At 61.4% G+C, this 21,098-nt stretch overlaps 1 protein-coding gene across 1 annotated transcript; it reads left to right on the top strand.

Moving 5' to 3' along the window:
- The first annotated feature begins 7,899 nt into the window (after positions 1-7,899).
- LOC125160079 (major allergen Can f 1-like) lies at positions 7,900-11,492 on the top strand. The gene is made up of 7 exons (XM_047848643.1): positions 7,900-7,989; positions 8,274-8,404; positions 8,841-8,911; positions 9,395-9,505; positions 10,249-10,347; positions 10,529-10,555; positions 11,296-11,492. Exons 1-7 carry the CDS (start codon positions 7,900-7,902, stop codon positions 11,307-11,309), a joined length of 543 nt encoding a protein of 180 aa, XP_047704599.1. The 3' UTR covers positions 11,310-11,492.
- Positions 11,493-21,098: the final 9,606 nt, after the last annotated feature.

Here is a 21,098-nt window from a genome sequence, read left to right as displayed (position 1 = left end):
ACAAAGCTGTTAAAAGGCAGCGTGACCTGGAAGCCGTTCTGTCCCTTGACGGAGGCAGAGGAAGAAGAGAGAACTGAGAAACATTTCCAGTCTAACCCAGCAGTTCGATGGGAATGTCCGCACTGCTGGCACCTCGGGTAGGGTCGAAGGCGAGCCGAGTCACTCGGGAGTCACAGCAAGGTCACCAGACCAGCCTAGTTCTGGGATGGTTTCCGCTGAAACCCGCAGCGTCCCCCGCTTCCCCAAACAGAACAAAATCAGAACAGAGAAAGCAGACACGCTTGCTCTGTCCAACCTACAGCAAGGCGGTGACGGTGGGCTGACCCTTGGAAGTCACCGGGTCCGCCTGGCCCTGCCGCCCGGCGGTCAGTGCCGGGGGCCGCGAGCCAGGCGCCGGCTTCACTTCCCCGCGCAACGGCCAAGCCACCTGGAGCCTCGCGCACGCGGATATTGATGTTGGCTTTTCCACATGCACGGCAGACCGCATAATTGTTTGAGAGTAAGGACTTTTGAGACGGGCACGGTCCGTCTCTGGAGTCTTAAAGGTCAGCTGCTATGGGTTTAGAGATACATCCTGTTGCTTTGTCCCGGTGCCTCCTTCCTTGTTGCTGGAGATCAGCAGTGATGGTGGCCTGTGCAGGCCCCCCCCCCCGCCCCGTGTCACCGCTGCCGACCTCTCGCTGCCCAGCACCTGCCTGTCCCCCGATGCTTGCGCCTGCCGTCGCCCGCACCTCTCCTGGTAGAGCACCCTCACTGTGCCGTCCACGGCAGGGCTGTCCTGACCGCAGCACCCACACCAGGTGCTGTGCTTTGCCTCCCATAGCCGGATCAATCTGGCTGTGTGTCGGCTCATGTGGCTGGAGTCCAAGCTCCGGGGCGGGCTTCTGTGGGGTCACTCAGGGTCTGGGAACTCTCCATGTCTCTACTCAAGGGCCCACGAGCTTGGCTCATCCTGATGGGGTTCCTGTTGCGTCTCTCCTTGGTTTGTCTCTTGGTTTGTCCTTGGTTTGTCTCTTCCCGTGTCTCCCGGCTTGTTCCAGAGCCGTCACTGACCAGAGGATGGGGTCGCGGTTAGATCAACCAGACTCACCGTGAAGGGCGGTCAGCATTCATGAGGACACTGGTCCATGGGGAGCGGGGAGGGTGGAGGCCGGGAACGGTCGCTGGGTCACCCGCCACGGTGCCACCAAAGGCCTCCTCGAGCCCCTGACTTCCGGCACTAACATGGCTCCCGTGGGCCCAGCAGCCCAGGGACACTCTCAGCCCTTCACACTGGTCCCCCTGATGCCTAGGAGAACCTGAAAAGATGTGTTCGGCACCCACAAGGAAATGCCCAACGGCCCCAAGGGACATGGTGGCCGCAGACCAAATGGGGAGCAAACGAATAGGGGGGAAACCATGGCAATAATTGGATTATCCCCAAATTCAACCTCATACCTAATGGCAACCCTGTTAAAATCTCTGGGGAATGTTCTTTGGGGGGTGGTGGTGAGATTATAGACAATTTACATGTTAAAATTACAATACAAATATATCGGCTTATATTTAATGTAAACAGCCTTTTAAAAAAAATTCTGATTATACAGCTGACCCTTGAACGACACGAGTTGGAATTGCGTGGGTCCACTTGCGACCCGGGATTTTTTTCAGGAAATACAGGCCAGCGCCGTAAATGTATTTTCTCTTCCTTTTGATCTTCCTCTGATGTTTCTCTTCTGCGGCTCCCTTTACGGTAAGAACACAGCGTGTGTTCACAGAACGGGCCAGCTATGAGTCAGTCGACTGTTTGTGTGATCAGTACGGCTTCCAGTCACCAGCGGGCTATCAGCAGTTCAGTTTTGGGGGGAGGTCAAAAGTTATATGTGGATTTTCAACTGCCCAGGAGGTGGGGTTGGGTACCCCAACCCCTGCGTTATTCAACAGCCAACTGCACAGAACTCAGAAGAGGCTGAAAATTTAAAAGGAGGAGTTAGACTCTCCCTTGTTCAGCTCCCCCACCCCCCAGGGTAGTCTTTCTATTAGTACTCGGAGTCTGGTAGGGCCATCCCATAGGCAATTGCAAACAAGGGCTCAGAAAACCAGAAAAGGGGAGAAATGGGAGTGTGTCAAAGGGCACGGTGTTGTAGACCCCCCTCCCCAGAGCACCCCCGGGTGAGCCTGCCGCGGGAGGCGGCCCCTCGGTCACGCACAAGCCCCAGCGCGCACCAGCCTCTGAGGAGTTGGCTCCCTTCCCACCCTCTGGCCCCTCCACGCCTTTCGTGGACCAGACTCATGGCCTCTCCGAGGTCAAGGCCGATGGCACCTGTGAGCCGGCCTGCCGGGAGCAGGGGGAGGGCGTGGGGACAGGGCCTCCCTCCCTCGGCGCTGGTCTCAAGGCCCCGCCTGTGACACTTCAGCTGGGGTGGGCTGGGGACGGCCAGGGAGGCGAGGCGGGAGAACTTCAGGGTGGAGGGCGGGGGCCAGATTCCCCGGGGGGCAAACAGGGCCGGTTTCATTCTGTTCCCTCCTCAGCGGCCCCTGCTAGTGAGCCCTTCCTCTCTGCTCCTCCTAGTCCGTGAGGGAAAGTGCACAGCCTGTCATCTGCGGCACAGGGACAGTTACCGGCCCTCAAGCCCCCTGCTCAGAACCGGCCCCAGCTGCAGAGTGAGGCGTCCGGTCCCCCGGAAGAAGCCCGGCTGAGAGGTCAGCGTGTCCGTAATGAGGCCCCTGCACCCTCCTGGGCCGGCCAAGGCCGATCGGGCACGACCCCCGGGCCGAGCACATCGGGGGGGCCCGACGTGGCTCCTGGACACCGACTGGGACAGGCCTGCCTTCGGGGCCCATTCCCTGGGATCTGCCTCCCGGGAGGAGGGTGTGAGGAGCCCCCGAGAGGCTGCTCGTGCCAGGGCAGCGGCCCAGAAAGGTTGGCCAAGCCTCCCCTGGGGGCCATGGCCACTGGCACTGACCTAGTAGCCAAGACAGGAGGACACACTGTTCGTGTGACATTCACCGTAACACGGAGCAAACTAGTGGTACAAAGGGGTCCTGTGTTCAGAGAAGCCGGAGACCTTGCAGGAGCTCAAGGTAGAGAAAGAGCCGGAACAGAAACACGGCGTGACCTTTCCTGGAAGCCGCCCTGGCACCGCCGGGCCCTCCGGCTGCCTCGCTGCTCCCGGGCCCTGAGGTCAAGTGTGGCTCGCCTCGTGCCAAATGGCTGCCACTGGGTCAGCTGGGCTAAGTCCAAGCTTCCTTTTGAGCCCAGTCCCAAAGGAGCGCGTGAGCCAGCCAATGGGGGAGGAGGGAGCCGAGCTGACCTGGTGACGGGGCCCCCTTGGCACGCCGCCATCAACCGTGACACGCGGTCCTGAACGGACGGTGGCCCTGGCCCCTTCGTCCCGAGGACAGGGCGGCCGCGCTGGGCTTTGGGACGGCACGGGCCGGGGGTGGGGTGGGCGGGGGTCAGATGGAGACAGACCGACCCGCGCTGGACACAGAGCAAAAGCAATACAAATTATTAACCTGAACTAGATAGGAAAGTAAATATTTAGTTGGAGTGAGGAAAAAAATCCACCAAATTGCACACCGAAACAGCTGAGTACCAGGGCGCCTGGGTGGACCCGACAGCTGAGCATCCAGACTCTTTTTTGTTTTTATTTTTTAGTTTTTAAAATTTACGTCCAAGTTAGTTAGCATAGAGTGCAACAATGATTTCGGGAGTGGATCCCTTGGTGTCCCTTACCCGTTTAGCCGCCCCCCCCAACCCTTCCCATAACCCTTAGTTGGTTCTCCATATTTATGAGTCTCTTCTGTTTGGTCCCCCTCCCTGTTTTTATATTATTTTTGCTTCCCTTCCCTTGTGTTCGTCTGTTTTGTCTCTTAAAGTCCTCATATGAGTGAAGTCATATGAGTTTTCACTTTCTCTAATTTTGCTTAGCATCATACCCTCCAGTTCCATCCACATAGTTGCAAATGGCATGATTTCGTTCTTTTTGATGGCCGAGTGATACTCCACCGTATCTATAGACCACATCTTCTTTATCCATTCATCCATCGATGGACATGTGGGCTCTTTCCAGACTTTGGCTGTTGTCGATAGCGCTGCTATAAACATGGGGGTGCATGTGCCCCTTCGAAACAGCACACCTGTATCCCTTGGGTAAATACCTAGTAGTGCAATTGCTGGGTCGTAGGGTAGTTCTATTTTTAGTTTTTTGAGGAACCTCCAGACTGTTTTCCAGAGCGGCTGCACCAGCTTGCACTCCCGGCATCCAGGCTCTTGATTTTGGCTCAGGTTGTGATCTCACGGCCATGAGATCGAGCCCCGCATCGCACTAAGTGCTGACAGTGCAGAACCTGGGGGCTCTCTCTCTCCTCTCTCTGCCCTTCCCCTGCTCACACTCACGTCGTCCCTCTCTCTCAAAAGAAACATTTTTTTAAATAAAATAAAAATTATAAAGCTACGTGCCGTACACATCACCAAATCCAAGGAGAACCATGACATCTGATTAGTTACTACATGCACATCTCCAGAAAATGTCATTGTCCCGTGTCTTCTAGCCGCTTCCCGTGACGTTGACTTTCTACTGTTTCCTGCAGCAGGAAGAAAATTCAGGCTCCGCTCTAGTATGGGGCACCAGAATTCGTTTGTCATTGCTGGTGGCTGGGGCGCAGAAGACCCGCGACTTCCAACGTGACACGTTTGTTACCCCCGTCGGGATTTGGTGCCTTGACCAGAATTCCGATCAATTCTGCTTCGTGTGATTACCGTCCAAACAGCATAAAAGTGTGTGGCATCACCCTGCGATTTAGACAGAGAGGGGCTTGCGTTTAGACCGGCCCGCGACGGGAACCGAGCGCCGTTTACAAGTGTCCGCAGCGGGGCGCGGAAGCACCGGACGCAGACCGGTCCCCCGGCTTCGCGCAGAGCGGCCTTTCTCTTCCTTCGCTCTCCACGTGCGGTGACCTGCAGCCCACACACCCGCGTGGGGACCCCAGCAGCATCGGCACAGAGGGCAGTGGGGGGGGGGGGGTGTTCCTGAAAGCCAAGGCCACAAGGGGGAGCCAGCAGAGAGTAGCTCTACACTCAAGTGACCGTCCCACCGTCCCACTGAGCCCCAGACTGCCGGTGGCCCCCTCCCGCACCACTGAGAAGCTTCAGCAAATTTACAAATTCTCACGACAGGGGAGCAGTTCACCTGCGCATGGGAGGGCCCCGCAGGGACGTTTCAGGGTCTGAACGAGCAGAACTGCGGGGCCCAGGGCTCGCGTGTCTGCCGGGGACTGCCTGTGGTTCTCCCTTGGGGGCTCACACCCTGCGGCCGTGGATGAGAATTCCGCACGCCACGTGCTAGGGGCACCTATCCTCAGGTGGGGCTCTGCGGGGGATCTCCTTTTCGACCCGCCCAGCGGTGACGCTGAGCGCCCCGCACCCCGCTGCCTCTTCTGTCCGCCGCCCACTTTGTCCCCCGCCGCTGCTCTTTTTTCCGATTCCTTTGCAGGAGCTCCCGGTGGACCCTGCATAAATCTCCCACCTGTACACACTGCAAACGTTTTCCTCCTGCCTGGCTTGCCTTTCACAGCCTCTGTTAGGACCTCTCCCTCTCTTTTCGGGTCTCCAAAGCTTTGTTTTTCATACGGCGCCTCACGGTCTGTAGGGAACTACGTGTGTGTGGCGTGAGGCAGGGACATCAGCGTTTGCACCTGTTCCAGACGGTGGGATCCGTTTATCCAACGCCCCTCCCCCCGCCCCCACAGATGTTCTTGTCACCTGCAAGGCGCGTCTGCATTTCCGCTCCTGCTCAGGGCTGTTCCTGGGCCGGCCACGCCATCTGCTTGGTCTGTGGGTGCCGCCCTGTGACAGCACCCGGGTCTCCAAACGGCCGTGGCTCCTCAGCACGGCTCGAGCTTTTCCTCGATCTCATTTCCTTGATTTCATTGCTTTTCTGATTTTTTCCATCAGCCTTGCTAGGAGTCTATTTTAATGCATTTTTCCCACAGCCAGCTTGACCACTATTGGTTTTCTCCAGTTTAAAAATAGTCTAGGGGCACCTCGGTGGCTCAGTCCACTGCCTTCAGCTCAGGTCATGATCTCACGGCTCGTGGGTTCGAGCCCCGTGTCGGGCTCTGTGCTGACGGCTCAGAGCCTGGAGCCTCCTTCGGATTCTGTGTCTCCCTCTCTCTCTGCCCCTCCCCTGCTCACACTCTGCCTCTCTTTTTTTTTTTCCTCTCTCTCAAAAATAAACATTAAAAAAATATTCTAGTTCGTTAATTTCTGCTCTTTATAATTGTTTAGATTTTAATTTCTTTAGCCTATCTTTCTTATTTCTTGACTCACATGCTTAGCTCATTTATTTTCATTGTTTTGTTGTTGTTTAAGAAACCCACCCAACGCTCTAGACATTTCTCTCTGGATTTCTTTAGCTGCCCTGTCTTTGTCCCCGCAGGCCGCTATAGCAAAAGCGCCAGACGTTGCTTTCTCAGAGTTTTGAGGCCGGAAGTCTGGGATCACCGTGCCAACAGGTGTGGTGTCTGGTGAGGGCCATCTTGTCGCCATGTCCACACCCGACGCATGGGGTGAGGCAGCCCCCTGGGGTCTTTCCGCAAGGGCTCCGATCCTATATCCGGGGACCCCACCCTCAAGGACCCACTCGCCCCAGGGGCCCCACCTCCTGATAGCATCATGGAGGGGCTAGGGGTTCAGCAGAAGAATGTGGGGGCCACAGCATGGGACGTTACTCGACACCCAACCCGTCTGAAGTCTTTCTAAATACGCGATACTTTTCTTGCGATTTCCTCTTCAAACCACGAGCTGTTTGGGAAGATTCTCAAGTGTGGATTTTCTCTCTCTGCCACTCTGTTCACTGCGGGCCCTCGCGGCTTGGCGGCCACAAAGGGCACGCTCTTTGTATTGCTTCTTGAAATTTGCCGCATTACCCGCACGTGGACACTCTGCGGCTCTTCCAGAGCGAGGTTCTTCGACCGTGAGGCAGGCCTCTATCGTCTTGCTCTGGAATCTGCTTCGCGCGCACAGCCTCTCACCCCTGCGAGCCTCTGCTCCAGCGGAGGGGTGTGACGTCCCCCGTGTGACCGCGGGTTCCTGCGGCTGCTTGGCCTTTTGGGTTTTGGCCCAGCCTGTCCTCAAGTTCGCGACGGTCGTGCCTTCTCAGTCGACTGCTTCTTCAGCTGTTTTTGTGCTGGTTCCCCTTGCGTCCCTACCAACGCTGTTCGCCTGAAAGTGTGTCTGGTCTGTCCTGCTCTGCTGTGACACGGGGGGAGTCGGATGTGACGTGGCCAGACCAGAGGCGGTGTGTCCCCGGCGGCCTCGCGGGCCGCCTCTGCGTTCTCCGGGCTCCCGATGTCACGTTTGCGTGTGTGCGTGTGCACATCAGACACATCCCCGTTTCTGCCTGCCCGTTGTGGTTCTCCCCTTCCGCGTCTCGTCTGTCACCGCTCTGCGCAAGGTGTCCACGCACACATCTTGCCGGGAGGGTGGACGACCCCTTTGAGTCGTTCCCACACGCCGGATCCTTCCTTCTCGATGCTGAATTTGGGGTCGGGTAGCCTGCCCGGATACAGGAGGGTCTGTGAGACCAAGCCTGTGTCCTCTCTCTGGCGGCCAGCACGCCAGCCAGGCTCGCTTCCCTTCCCGATAGCATCTGCTACTGTGTCTCTGGCCCGTGGCGCAGACCTGACGGGTCCATGGCGGTCACCCAGAGTTGTTCAGTCCTACAACAACGATGTTTTATCCGCTTCACTGCAGAATTGGCCACGGTTGATGGCTGGGAGCGGTAGACTGTCCGTGCCAAGCCTCCCGGGGGACCTGGGCCGAAGAGTATAAAGTGTGGCTGTGCAAAGGGCCGGGACAGCCTTTCGGAGTCCCAGTGAGCACCTGTCGGCAGCTGTGAGCACATACCCCTAGACATGAAGGCCCTGCTCCTGGCCATCGGCCTCGGCCTCATCACCGTCCTCCAGGCCCAGGATCCCCCGGCCTCGGGCGAGGACTCGACGGCTGTGAGGCTCGGACGGGCAGGGTGGGCTGGAGGGGGCTCAGGGAGGCGGGAGACGTTTCAGGCTCAGGCACTGACCCCTGCCCCTGAGGACCCCCAGGGTGGAGGGCACCTGTGGAGGCTGGCAGCTGGCACCCGGGTGCTGGGCGCTGGCTGGGGAGGGTGGTGGGCTCGGAATTGCCGTGTGCCTCCAGCCCCGGGGGTCAGGAGGGCCTGGGCCCGCAGAGGGGGAGGGGGGCTCTGGGGGGGTGGTTGGCCTGTGTCCTGAAGAGAGGGCACCTTCTGCAGATGTCAGGAAAATGGTACCTGAAGGCCATGATCACAGACCGAGAGACATCCCAGAAGAAGCTGGAGTTGGTGACTCCCATGACCCTCACGGTTCTGGAGGGGGGCAACCTGAAAGCCGAGACCACCTTGCTGTGAGTGTCAGCTGTGGTGGCCCGTGACCTCCCTCAGCAACCCCCCACGTGCACACGCACCGCGAGGCCAGCATCTGGGTGCGGCGGGCACAGGCCACACTGTTGTCTTCCTCACACTCAGCACGGGGCAGCTTTGGGGGCACCCTGCCGTGGGAAGTGCCTCACTGGTGGGGGGGCACTCAGGGAGGGGAGAGAAGCCCCAGATGGGACCCCGTGGGCTTTGAGGGGCAGCGCTGGCTGATTAGGGGTGAGATACCCACACCCCCTCCCCTGGGGGAGCCCCAGGGAGCTGCCCCACGTGGCACTGGGGGCCCGGCCGAGACTTGGGGTGGGAGATGGCAGCTGCCCAGTCGGCTGGCCTCAGACCCAGGGCATCACGGGGCCCTGGCGAGAGGCCACACCCACCACAGCCCCTCACGTGGCTTCTGTGTTCCAGGATAAATGGTCAGTGCAAGGAGGTGGAACTGATCCTGGAGAAAACCTCTGAGCCCAACAAATACTTGCTCTGTGAGTCCTGGAGCCTCCCCTGGGCGGTGCGCCCTTCCCCCCCCCCCAGCCCCGGGAGACGGGGCAGTGACATGATTCCAATGGGGACTCCCGGCCTGAGAAGCCCCGTTCCTATCTGACCCCTAAATGCCTGCCGTCTCCTCTCATCAGTCAGTGTGCCTCACATATATGAACACCAGCCCCCAAGCACTGGGTGTGACAGATCTGTCCCTGGGGGGACTGGCCTGTCCAGAATGTTCCCATTATGGCTGTGCCCACGTCAGGGGTAAGGGCTGAGCTCCCCACGCCCCAACCTCTTCCAGCCCCACAGCCCGAGACTTCTCCGTGACCCGGTATGCAGGGGGTCGGGCCATTGGGGAGGGACCTGGGGGGGAGCCTGGAGCGCATGGAGGCTGGGGGGTCTGCTAAGCTGGACCCGGGTGAGCGCCTCTTTCCAGAGAGCCATGTGGCTTCTCCCTGATGTGTGCACTGTCCTCCCCGCAGACGGGGGCAAGCGTGTCGTGTACATCGAGCAGACAGAGGTGAAGGACCACTACATTTTCTACTGTGAGGGCGAGATCCAGGGGGAGCAGGCCCGAATGGCAAAGCTTGTGGGTGAGGCTCACACATCCAGGCGCTGCCCGCCTTCCCCTTCCTTCTCCTGGGAGGAGCCGCCGCCTTCGGGCTGCTTTTCCGGAAGGAAAGCATTTATTCCCATCCCCAGAGTTTGGGCTTCTGGGTCCCAGCCTGGGTCTCTGCAGTGGAAACCCAGAGCGCAGGGACTCGAATGTCACAAATGTCACGGGGCAGGCCCCGCTGTGCATGGGGACAGCTCCGCTTCCGGGGGGTGGGGGGGAGAAGAGCTCTGTGCGCAAGGGGCCCTGCCCGGGAAGGAAAGGCCAGCTGCCAGCCTTCATTCCTGGACAGGTGGCTCAAGGAGGCATCGGGAGGTCGGCACCACCCCTGCCCGGTTACAAGAGGCCCCGAGAGGGTCTCCTGAGAGCTCCCCGTGGCCCAGAGCTGCAGAATGTCAGTGCCGCGGGACGGCCTGGGCCCCAGGACCAGAGAGGCCGTGCGCTTCCTCTGTGGCGGGAGGGTCCAGCGGCCGGGGCGGGGGGATCCCCAGGGTGTTTGTGAAGCCTGTGTCTGCTTCCTCCCGGGTCTGCTGCTCGGGCTCCTGCTAGGAGGCCACAGCATCCCGGCTCTGCCTTTCCAGCCACACTCTCCCCCCGGCCGAGGGCCCTCCGGTCCAGCCCCCACGCGGGTGTGGGGCCTCCCTCCGTGCCCAGGCTGGGGTAGACACAGCAGCGCCTCCGAGTCGGGCCCCTCACCCTCGGATCTCCTGGTTTCACCCACAGGAAGAGACCCCGAGAGCAACGAGGAGGCCTTGGAGAATTTTCGGGAGTTCATAAGAGCCAAAGGATTCAACCAGGAGATCTTCTCCCCCAAACAAAGCGGTAGGAAGGGCGGCTTTGCCCGCTGCTGCCCACTCGCCCGCACGGTGGATGGGGACACACTGCGTCTCGTTTTGGCTTGGCTCTCTCCGGGGTGGTCCGAAACCTTGGCCGGTGAGGGGCCTGGGGCGCTGACCGACCCCTTGCCATCTTCTGAATCACGTGTGTTTCCTTCCGTCCACAGACACCTGCCCTCCCGGGACAGATCAGGGTAAGTGAGCGGCTGCAGAGGACGCCTGCAAAAACCACCTTGTTGCTGGGGGGATTTCAAGAGGCCATCTGGTCTGCCCCCCACCCTGGATCCCCCCTCCCAGGCCAGGCAAGGGGACTCCCTGCCCCTGGAGTCATCCTGGCACGTGGGCGTCGCCTGCACATTCGGTCTCATCGGGGGAGCCCCTGGGCACTTAGGGAGTCCTTTCCGGACAGTGGGCAGGAGACATACCTCCCGACATGCCCGTGCGCTGGCCAGCAGGTGCGAAATCCCTCCTCGCCCCTAAACAGTCATGGTGCCTCTGTTTACCCAATGACTTGCTTAAAAGGTTCGGAGATATGGCAGCCATGTGCAGGATACTTCAGCTTTCCTGGGTCTCTCCCTGGAGTTTTAGGGACTTGCCTCAGCGTCACCTGCCCAGGTGCTGGCAGGGTCAGGATCCAGACGTCTTCCCGGTTCCTCCTCTGCTCTCCCCCATCCTTGGACTGAAGCTGGCTTGTCACATGTTCACACCTGGCCTGGGAGCCTTGGGGACAGCCCCTGGGAAGCTGCCCCTTCTGATTGTTCAGGCCCAATGGCTGGAGCCCCCCGTGGGCCCACACTTGTACCCCACAGCGGCCCCCCATGAACCCGCACCTGTACCCCACAGAGGCCCCCGCCATGGGCCCACACCTGCACCCCACAGTGCCTCCCCCCAGGCCTTCCCCCGCCCCCGGCCTCACTGACACCCCCCCTTCCAGAGCCAGAGGCGTGAGGAACGGATCCACTGCAGCCCCGGGGCGGCACCACCAGGACCCTCTGTCCTGCACGACATGGAAGGAACCCCTGCCCACCACCCACCGGGCCTGGGCTCGCCCCGCCCCTCCTGCCGCCCTCCCCTCCCCCGCCTCCCTGCCCCACCCCTCTCCTGTCCCCACATAAAGAGCCTCTGCAATCACTGCTGACTGTGCCTGTGTGTGGGGCCCCTCGCGTGGGCTGGGGTCAGGGAGGGCGGCCAAGCCAGGCCAGGGAGGACGCGAGGGCACCCGGCGTCCTGGTTCTCGGCGGTGGTGCGGCGGCCCAAGGGGCGTGGGGGTGTGGGCGGAGGGGTGGGGGTGCGGCTCTGCCCACGGGTCCTGTGGGGGCTTCCCGCCGGGCCGACGTCACAAAGCTCAGGTCCGGGGTGGTTCTGAGGTTGGGGGTGGGGGAGGTCCCGGTCCACGGGGCTGCACGAGTGAGACTCGTCAGGCTCGGAACAGAGGGGAGCGTCTGCCCCAGGTGGGCATTGGTCCTGTATCCGGGCAGCCTGCACGGGGCAGCGGGGGCCGGGGGGACAGCAGCTCAGAGCAGGGGTGCGGCTGGGGCCTGAACCTCGTCAGGGCCAGCAGGCCAGCCCCCGCTTCTTAGGCTGGCTGCCACACCTCACCTCCCACGGTCCCCTGGGGCCTGGAAGCTTGTCAGGTCCCGGGAGCAGAAGAACGGACTCAGACACCTTCAGGGCTCCCGGTGCTTTCTAAGATTTAAAGATTCCCCGAGGACACCACACCACAGAATGAGACACAGCGACACTCGGACATGAGAAGGGCAGTGGCTACTCAGCTCTGAACACAGAGGACGGCCAGCGGGGCCAGGCAGGGGCTTCGCCCGGGGCCGGGAACCAGGGCTGGAGCTGCAGGGCCACTCGCGTGCTGCACGTCGGGTGGGCCAAGCCGGCTACCGGGGCTCCCTGTGGACGGGCGCTGGCAGCACCGGGGGCCCCGGGGTGTGCACGCCATCCGAGGGCCTCCTTGTAGCCGCTGCTCTCGACGCCCAGCTCCAGACCCAGCGGCCCAGCTCCCAGGTCACGTGTGGCAGGCGCACAGGGGTCTCGGGCAGTTTCTCTGCTTTACCGCACCCGTGGGGCCTTGGGAGCCGGCTCGGAGCCCCGGGGGCCATCTGGGGGTGTGCGGTGTCCTGACTGTCCAGCCCTCTGTCCCTCAGGGCACCCCTCAGGGCACCGCTCGCGTTGTTTCCGTGGCTCCTCGCGGGTCTCAGTCCCTCCGCTTCCTCCTGCTTCCTGGGCAACACCAGACACACCATGGGGACCAGTTCCTTGTCCTTGGGGTGTTTGGGGAGGACATCAATTTAGGACACTATGTGTCCCTGGGGACCCCCCCCCCCCCCATGGGGACAGAGGACGTGCTGCTGACGAAGCTCCTGGCCAAGGCTCTGGCTTGGAGGGATGGCCACCAGGCTCCTGGAGGTGGTCCCAGGCCTGCGTCCTCAGACCGGCCTGGCTGACGGGCCGGTCAGCGCCTCTGCCCAGGCCCCAGGCATAAGGACCTCGGCCCACAGCAAACAGTGTCGCCCGCACGGGACCTTCCTCTGCCTGGGATCAGACCAGAGCCGTCCTCAGCACGGCCAGAGCCTCAGCAAGACCTCCAAGCTCTGTCCTGGGCACCACGTCACATGGGGAGGGGCATTTTGGAAGAGGGGGTGTCCCTCAGACTGGTGGTGAAGAAAGAAGAAAACCAGCGGCCGGGTCTCAGGGCTTCCGAGGGGCCCAGGGATCCACAGGGGCCCCGAACATCGTCCCCGTTCTGGTTGCGTTTCCACCGCTGCGGGCCTCTCAGCTTGTGAACGGGGTTGCCTGGGCTGCAAGACACGTGACCTTGGGCACCTGCTCGGAGCTGGCGTCTTACCCGAGCAGTGGAAACCTTGCCCCCGGACAGCCCATTGTCCCCGGATCCCCGTACGTGCCCGTTGACCTGCATGTCTCACCCAAATGGTGGGATGTCATAAGGGGTTGGGAAGGGACAGCAGGTTTCCCCTTGACTCCCCCCCGACCAGTGACGCTGACTCCCCCCAGGCAGTCCCTGCCCTGCCGGCCGCTCTGTCGCCCCCAATCCTCAGCGACTACAGTTTTGCTTTTGTTCGGGAAGGGTATTTCCAGCAGACGGGATTCTGGGTGGGCTCCTTCCTTCAACACTTTACAGACATCGGCCCATGTCTTCCGGCCCCGGGGGCTTCCCGGCAAAACGCCACGGCCTTCCCAATGTCACCTTAGCCCGCGTCTCCGATATCACATTTGGGTTTGAGGCTTCCCAGTGTCCCTCCCTTGGGGGTCCCTGACCTTCTGTATCCGTCCCTCATGGCTTTTAAGAAAATCTGGGCACTTTCCAAGTATTGTTTCTTCTACCGACTCTCGGCCCGGCCCGCCCCACCCCTCCTGGAAGGCGATTACGCTCGGGCTGGACACTGGCCCCCCGAGACTGTTCTGGTTTTCCATATTTTTTTCACTCTACTCCCAGGGTTGCCTTATTCCTCCTGAGGCGGACTCAAGTTCTCCGCGGCTCCTGTGTCCCTCCGTCGGCCTTGGCCAGTGCGTTTCCACGTCAGCTATTGGAACGTTTAGTGTTAGGGGCCCCCGTCTCCCGCCGGGCTCGCCTGTGTTTGCGTGGGTCAGCAGCACGCTTTCTCCTGCAGCCTTACGTGTCCTTAGAACACGGCCTCAGCCTCCTGGTCCGCAAGCCCCGTGTACCTCGAGCCTTTCTCTTTAGAATGGGTTGTATGTGGGGCGCCCGGTGGCTCAGTCGGTTACGCGTCTGACACTTGATCTTGGCTCAGGTCCTGATCTCGCGGTTCGTGGGACCGAGCCCCGCGTTGGGCTCTGGGCCGACGGTGCAGAGACCGACTGGGACTCTGTCTCCCCCTCTCCCTGCCCCTCCCCCACTCTCACACGCTTGTGTTCTCTCAATCTCTCCCTCAAAATAAATAAACTTAAAGAAAGCAGAATGGGTTGTATTTTCCCGTTTCCTCGTCTGCTGAGTAATTTCGGGTTGCCTCCTGGATTTGGGGAACGTATTGTACAAATTCTGGATTTGGTGGGGCTCCTCGGAAGAGTGTGGACTTTGCCCTTGCCAACAGGCGCCTCCCCTGTCTGAACCCAAACTGCACAGTCTGCCTCCCCTGCATGGTGGCAGGATCTTCTTTCGGCCCTAGCTGGGCGGCACGGGGTCTGCCTTGCCCGTTCCCGTCGTAGGGTGAGCCTGAGATTCAGACCGTTCACGTGCAGCACTTGGGGCTCTCGCTCTCTGGTTGCCTTCTTTCGAGGATTTCTCCCTTCCCTTTCCAGCAGCCGGAATTGCCCAGGACTCTGTCCCCTGGTTCTTCAAGCCAGGAGGAGGGCGGGGCTTCTGTGAGCGCCGCACCTGCTCCGCGGGGCTGAGAGAGAGCAGAGAGAATGGGGAGCGAGTGCCGTGACTTCCGCGCCCCTCGGTGCCCTCAGAGAGTGGTCTCGGGGCTCCGTCCAGAGTAAATAACGCTCCCTGAGCTGGCGGGCAGGTGGGAGGTGGGGGGTACCACCATTTGGTAACGGAACTGTCCTTGATAATCCCAAGAGAAGATGGTGTGTGTGAGCTGAGAAACGGCCAGAGTCCCCAAATCCTTGCTCTGCCCTGGGAGCGGATGTTCCTGCGGTCTGGGAAATCTGATGGGCTTTGTACACAGTCACCACGAGGAGAGGACAGAACGTGAGTGTCCCGGGGGGGATCCCGTGGCGTCAGACCCGCACACTTCACTGGCAGCTCGTCCCCCCACCAGGCTGGGCTGACCCAGGGCCCGAGTGGGGGGCCGTGCTGGTGTGCCTTGGGCTGCTGTGGGTGTGCTCCTGCCCCAGGGAGAGCCCAGCCTCTGTGCCCGCGAAGGACGGGCCCGGGGCAAGATGAGCGGGGCCCCGGCATCGCGGCCGGCCCCCACGCCCGCCTTCCACACTCAGACACACTCGGCCCCGGGTCACGGCCTCGGACGCCTCCGCGGCTGTACGATCTTCTCGTCTCCAGGCTACTTGGTGGCAGTGCTGACCCTGACCACGGTGAGCGGGCAGGCTCGTTGCATCCAGGAGAGCGGGAAGGGGCGCGTCTGGGCCGGGGGTGCCCTGGCGGCTCCCCTGCAGGGGGCTCCCTGCCTGGGCACTGTCATGACAAGACAACCATAGTCACCAAGGCCTGGGAAGGGCTCAGTCCCGGGGGCTTGGCCCCCCAGAGACACGGGTGGGGCTGGCCCCTGCAGGCAAGCGGCCTGGAGAGAGAAGGGAACCTGGAAGCAGGACGGCAGCGGGAACCCTCGTGGCCACAGGGCCCACAGCTTGTCTGGCTCCCCTCCCGCGTGGGGTCCAAGCGCTGGGCCCGTGGGCAGAGGGCGGGGGAGGGGGCGCCCAGCTTGGGGGGCTGCCTTCTCCCCGCTCCTCTTCTGTCTCGAGATGCTTGGCCCGTAAGCAGGATGCCCAGTGGAGTTCACCCACTGGCGTTTTTACAGGGATTCCACGGGGACCCTGGCCCACCGGCCCCAAGCCCCACGAATGTGTGTCCCCTCCAGCGCAGTCGGCCCCCGGCGGGTCCCGGGCCTCCTCTCTGATGTCCGTGTGGTTCTTGCTGCCGTTAGTGCCCGAGCCCTGCCACCAAGTCACTAATTCCTCACGTGACGCTTTGTTCCAAGGGCCGTGTGGTCTCTGTCTCCCGATCACCCCGAGTGACAGACACAGGACCCTTTCTCTCTTTCACGCTCAGAGCAGTTCTGGGGTCTCAGCCTCTCCCAACGAGAGCATGAAGCAGTTCCCAGCCGGGCTTTGAAGCTGCCCCCAGCTGCCCGAGCCGCCTCGCGAAGTCCTGACCCTGGCGCGTGCACGCAGACTGACGAATTCCGCTCCATTCGGCACGGAAGGCAGCTCTCTCGGGGTGACCCCTTCCGAGTCCATTCCTGCACGGCGCCTCGGCAGAGGGTTTCCAAGGGCCGGAAGTCGGGTGCCCCCGGGCAAGGGCAGAGGGGCTGATCGTGCTCGGGGAGGACCAGGGGGCCGGAGGGAGGGCCGCGGTCCTCACGCTAACTGGACTTCATCGGTGTCCCAATCGGGGGTCGGGGGCCCGTCCCCTCCTCATGCCCCCCCTTGCACAGGACTTGGCAGGGTCTGAATTCAGCTGCTGACGCAATCCCGCAGCCCACGCTGTCGCACGGGGGTCCGGTTTTCCTGCACGTCCGCCCGGACGCTTCGAGAATGAACACGAGGCGAAGGACCTCACGGAACCAGAGCTCCAAAGTTCGACGTCCCCTTTCTGAAAGCTGCAGCCAGACGGCCGCCGGTCCCACATTTCCGGTCGAGCTGTGTCCCAACGAGCCAGCAGAATCATCCGAGGGACTGTGTCACTCGGTGCCGACACACCGGTGCCCCGTCTCCTACCGACGAGGTGGCCCCACCTGTCTTCTGGGCAAGCACACGCACACACGCGGAGACCCTGGGAAAACCGATTCCAGAGGACTCACCTCCCAAGGGGCTGGAGGAAGAAAAGCAGCTGGAAATGCTGTGCCTTCGGGTGTTGGCCCAGAAAGCGGTAAGGCGGGGCGGGGGCGGGTGGGTGTTTGCTCCCCACCCCAACCCGTAGCATTTTTTTTTTAATTTTTTTTCAACGTTTTTTATTTATTTTTGGGACAGAGAGAGACAGAGCATGAACGGGGGAGGGGCAGAGAGAGAGGGAGACACAGACTCGGAAACAGGCTCCAGGCTCCGAGCCGTCAGCCCAGAGCCCGGCGCGGGGCTCGAACTCACGCGAGATCACTCGAGATCTCGCGAGATCGTGAACTCCCGGACCGCGAGATCGTGACCTGGCTGAGGTCGGACGCTTAACCGACTGCGCCACCCAGGCGCCCCTAACCCATAGCATTTTTAAGTACGGTTCTGTGAACGTTAACTCACGTGGAGACCCGCGTAGCCAAGTTCAGGACGTAGAGCAGCTCTGTCCCCTGAAACTCCCCACAAAACCTCCCTCCTGCTGGGTCCCCGACCCCTGCAACCACTCACCCCTCCTCCACACCAGGAGCTTTGCCTTTTCTAGAACGTCACGGAAACGGAACCACACGGCACGGCGCCCGTGAGCCTGGCTGCCGTTGCCACCCACAGAGCTGTCCACTCGGTCCACACCTGACTCAGTTCGTCGTGTCAGTCCATCGCACGGGCGGCCCCGGGTCTGCTCGAGCCGCTGAGGTGAAGGCCTGTGGGGCGTGTCTGGTTCTTAGCAATTACGGCTGGAGCTGTCACGCGCGTTCGCAGACGTGTGACTCTGTGTTCTCTTCTCTTTTACGTGCAGACCTGGGAGAGGTCACCGGGTCGTACGTAAGGCTAAGGGTACATTCCGATCTGTGAGAAATCGCCCAGCTGTTCCCCGGAGCAGCTGTGGACCAGGGTCCTGCTCTCGGCCATCCTCTCCGCCACTCGGCATCCCGTGCTGTGGACGGTATGAGTTGCTGTCACCTCAGGGCCGGCAGCCCTCACCTCCACTCCCACGGCCCTTTGCCGCCTGGATGTCCTCTTTGGGGAAGCGTCGGTTCCAGCGTTTTGCTCATTTTTATTGGGTCATTCACTTTGTTACTGTTGAGGCTTGGAGTGTTCCATGTGTTTTGGGGTTTTTTTGGGGGGGGATTATGAAATCTGCAAACACTTCTCCCAGGGTGCAGCTTTATTTTAAAGAATTCTCGGGGCGCCTGGGTGGTGCAGTCGGTTGGGCGTCCGACTTCAGCTCAGGTCACGATCTCGCGGTCTGTGAGTTCAAGCCCCGCGTCGGGCTCTGGGCTGACGGCTCAGAGCCTGGAGCCTGCTTCCGATTCTGTGTCTCCTCTCTCTGCCCCTCCCCCCTTCATGCTCTGTCTCTCTCTGTCTCAAAAATAAATAAACGTTAAAAAAAAAAATTAAAAAAAAAAAAAGAATTCTCTTGGGGGCGCCTGGGTGGCTCAGTCGGTTGAGCCTCCGACTTCGGCTCAGGTCACGATCTCACGGTCCGTGAGTTCGAGCCCCGCATCGGGCTCTGTGCCGACAGCTCAGAGCCTGGAACCCGTTTTGGATTCTGTGTCTCCCTCTTTCTATGACCCTAACCCACTCGCACTCTGTCTCTGTCTCTCTCAAAAATAAATAAACATTAAAAAAAATTTTTTTTAATAAAAAAATAAAGAATTTTTATTTGGAATTTGCAGAGCAGAAATCTTGCATTTTGATGACCTCCAGTTTGCTAATCTGCCTTTCTGACATGGTGCCGATTCACCTGACTCCAAGTCATGCAAATTTCTCCTAAATTGCGTTACACAAGGCCCATGACAACTGAGCTGGTTTTGTAAAGGAGAGCGTGAGGCTGACGTCAAGCCTCCTTTGTTTGCCTGTGGATGTTCCATTGTTCAGCACCTTTGTCGAACAGCCCACAGGCCCTGAGGTGTGGCCCCGTGCCTGGTTCTCTGTTCTGCTCCGTTGACGTGTGTGTCCCTTCTCACACCCACCTGACACCTGCAAATGGAACGTGGCATCAGGTGACATCTTATCTGCCTTGAGGGCTGGGCCCACACCCTGCCGTGGCCTGCCGGCGCCCCTCAGCACCCCCGAGTCTGCAAGCCTCAGCAGGGCTGTGGACACAGGCCGTCCCACGCCCCCCACCGGTGTCCCGGTGTCCCGGCTCCTTGTCAGGATGGACAGCACCAGAGTCTCCACAGAGCTGGGGCGTCAAGGGGTCCGGGGAGCCCTGTCTTCTCTGAGACCTGGAAGGGCCCGCCCCTGGGAGAAGGTCAGCACAGCAGGGAACGGGGAGCCTTTCTCAAAGCCTGGACCTGCCTCCTGGTCTCGGGTCTAAAAGGGCACTGGGCCCGCCCCTTCCCCACCCCTGGAAGGCAGCGCTCTGCTCAAGAGCACCTTTCTGGGATAATTACTGGGGAATGACAAGTGACACGTTCAGTTCCATCACCCAGGGGTCACTGAGGACGTGTGGGGGAGGCGCAGCTCGTGCACAAAGGCACAAGGTCTCCTCTGTGGGGTCCGCTATACCCGCTGCGGCCCCGGCCTCCTGCCGAGGCCAGCTCCGGGCCCCAGGACAGACGCTCCCGCCCAGGACCTGCTGTGGTCCTGGAAAGAGCACGGGGGTCCTTACTCAGAGGGAAGCGGGGGCTCGGCCGCTGGGTGCGGGCTCTGGGGCCCGCGCCTCCCACCCGGCCAGTGTGAAACGGAGACGGTGGGCAGCAGGCAAGGCTGAGGCTGCCGGGGGAGGGCAGGGCCACTCTGGGCAGGTGGCCGTGAGCAGGGGAACCGAGGCCCTGCTCTCAGGCAGCCCACTTCTTACAGGAGAAGCTGGCAACAAATGAGAAGGTGTGCAGGGTCATTCTGGAGAGGGGGGCGCGTGCTGGGCTGGATGGGGCCCCAGCAGACACGCCCGCCTGGGGGCTGATTCAGACGCAGGGTCTTTGCAGATGCGATCGATTATGTCACAGACCGTGAGACGAGGTCATCCTGGACCGAGGGCTGCGCACCGAGGGCTGGCATCCAGAGGAGAGAAGACGGGGATTGGGGACAGAAGACACGGAACGAAGGGCACACAGCTGGGGCGTCCGGGAGCCGGGAGAGGCGGCAGGGACGACCCCCCACCCCCGGAGCCTCGGGGGACAGGACGAGGCGGGGTGGGGGTGGGGGCTCAGCCCTGCCACACCTCGATCTCAGACTTCTGCCCACCCGGGCTTGGTGACCACGGAACCCAGGAAACGAACAAGTGTCCTACAGCAGATCAAGCAGGAACATGATGTGCGGGGGGGGGGGGGGAGGGGGGCGTTCCCAGAGCGTGTCTGGGGGCCTCCCCAAGGAGGCGTCGTTGAAGCTGAGCCTGAGTCCCAGAACAGGGCCCTTATGGGACGACCAGGGAGGGATGTGGCGGGTCCAGGAACAGCGGGTCCAGGGGACCGCCGAGGTGGCGCGGGCAGGCCCGGGCGGAGCCAGGTGAGCCGTGGGGAGGGGGCCGGGGGCTCAGGAGCCGCCCCACTCATTTCCCACTGGAGGCTCCGATACTGACAGTGTGTCCCGCCCATTCAGGGACCTCCTGCTCCGAAGCACAGACCCCCTGCGACCCACCGCCGCTGGGAATAGGTGACCCGGGAGAACACGGGGGCCTGAAGGCTTAATGAGCTGTCATCCCAGATGATAGGCTCTCCCTGCCAGCTGGCGGTGGGTCGCAGGGGGTCTGCGCCAAGTCCCCGGGACCCAGCCTCTACACCCCGGCCCTCCCCGAGCCCCAGAGACAGGCTTGTCTGGCAGCCGTGACCCTCCCCAGGCTACGGTCAGAGAAGCGGGAAGAGTCAGGGCCAAAAGGACCTCCATTTCGTCCTCAGCACCCTCGGAGATGAGGGTGTGGCTGAGGGAACGCGCTAGAATCTGGAAGGGACTGGGAGCCCCGGGGTGGGGGGTGGACAGGGGACCCCTGGGCGGCCTCAGACGGGCTGGGGGACGAGCGGCCGGGTGCTGGTTGTGTCTGCTGGGGCCCGTAGGTGGAATTATGGGGGTGTCACGGTCGGCGGGGGGGGGGGGGGCTGGCCACGTGTGCGGCAGCGCCTGCAGAGGGCACACGTCTTTCAGACCTCGGGAAAGTGGTACTTTAATGCTCTCGTGTCGGAGGTGGGCTTCCCAATGGCCGAGGTGACCCCTGTGCCGTTCTCGGTGCTGGGCAGCGGCTACGTGACGTCTCCTTGAGGCACAAGCGAGTGGCCTCTCCTTCCCGTGGCCTTAGTCCCCACT

This window comes from Prionailurus viverrinus, unplaced genomic scaffold (assembly GCF_022837055.1).
Source record: "Prionailurus viverrinus isolate Anna unplaced genomic scaffold, UM_Priviv_1.0 scaffold_93, whole genome shotgun sequence".
NCBI classification, from domain to species: Eukaryota; Metazoa; Chordata; class Mammalia; order Carnivora; family Felidae; genus Prionailurus; species Prionailurus viverrinus.
The sequence above is the reverse complement of the archived record's forward strand: the minus strand, read 5'-3'. Positions and strand labels throughout refer to the sequence as shown.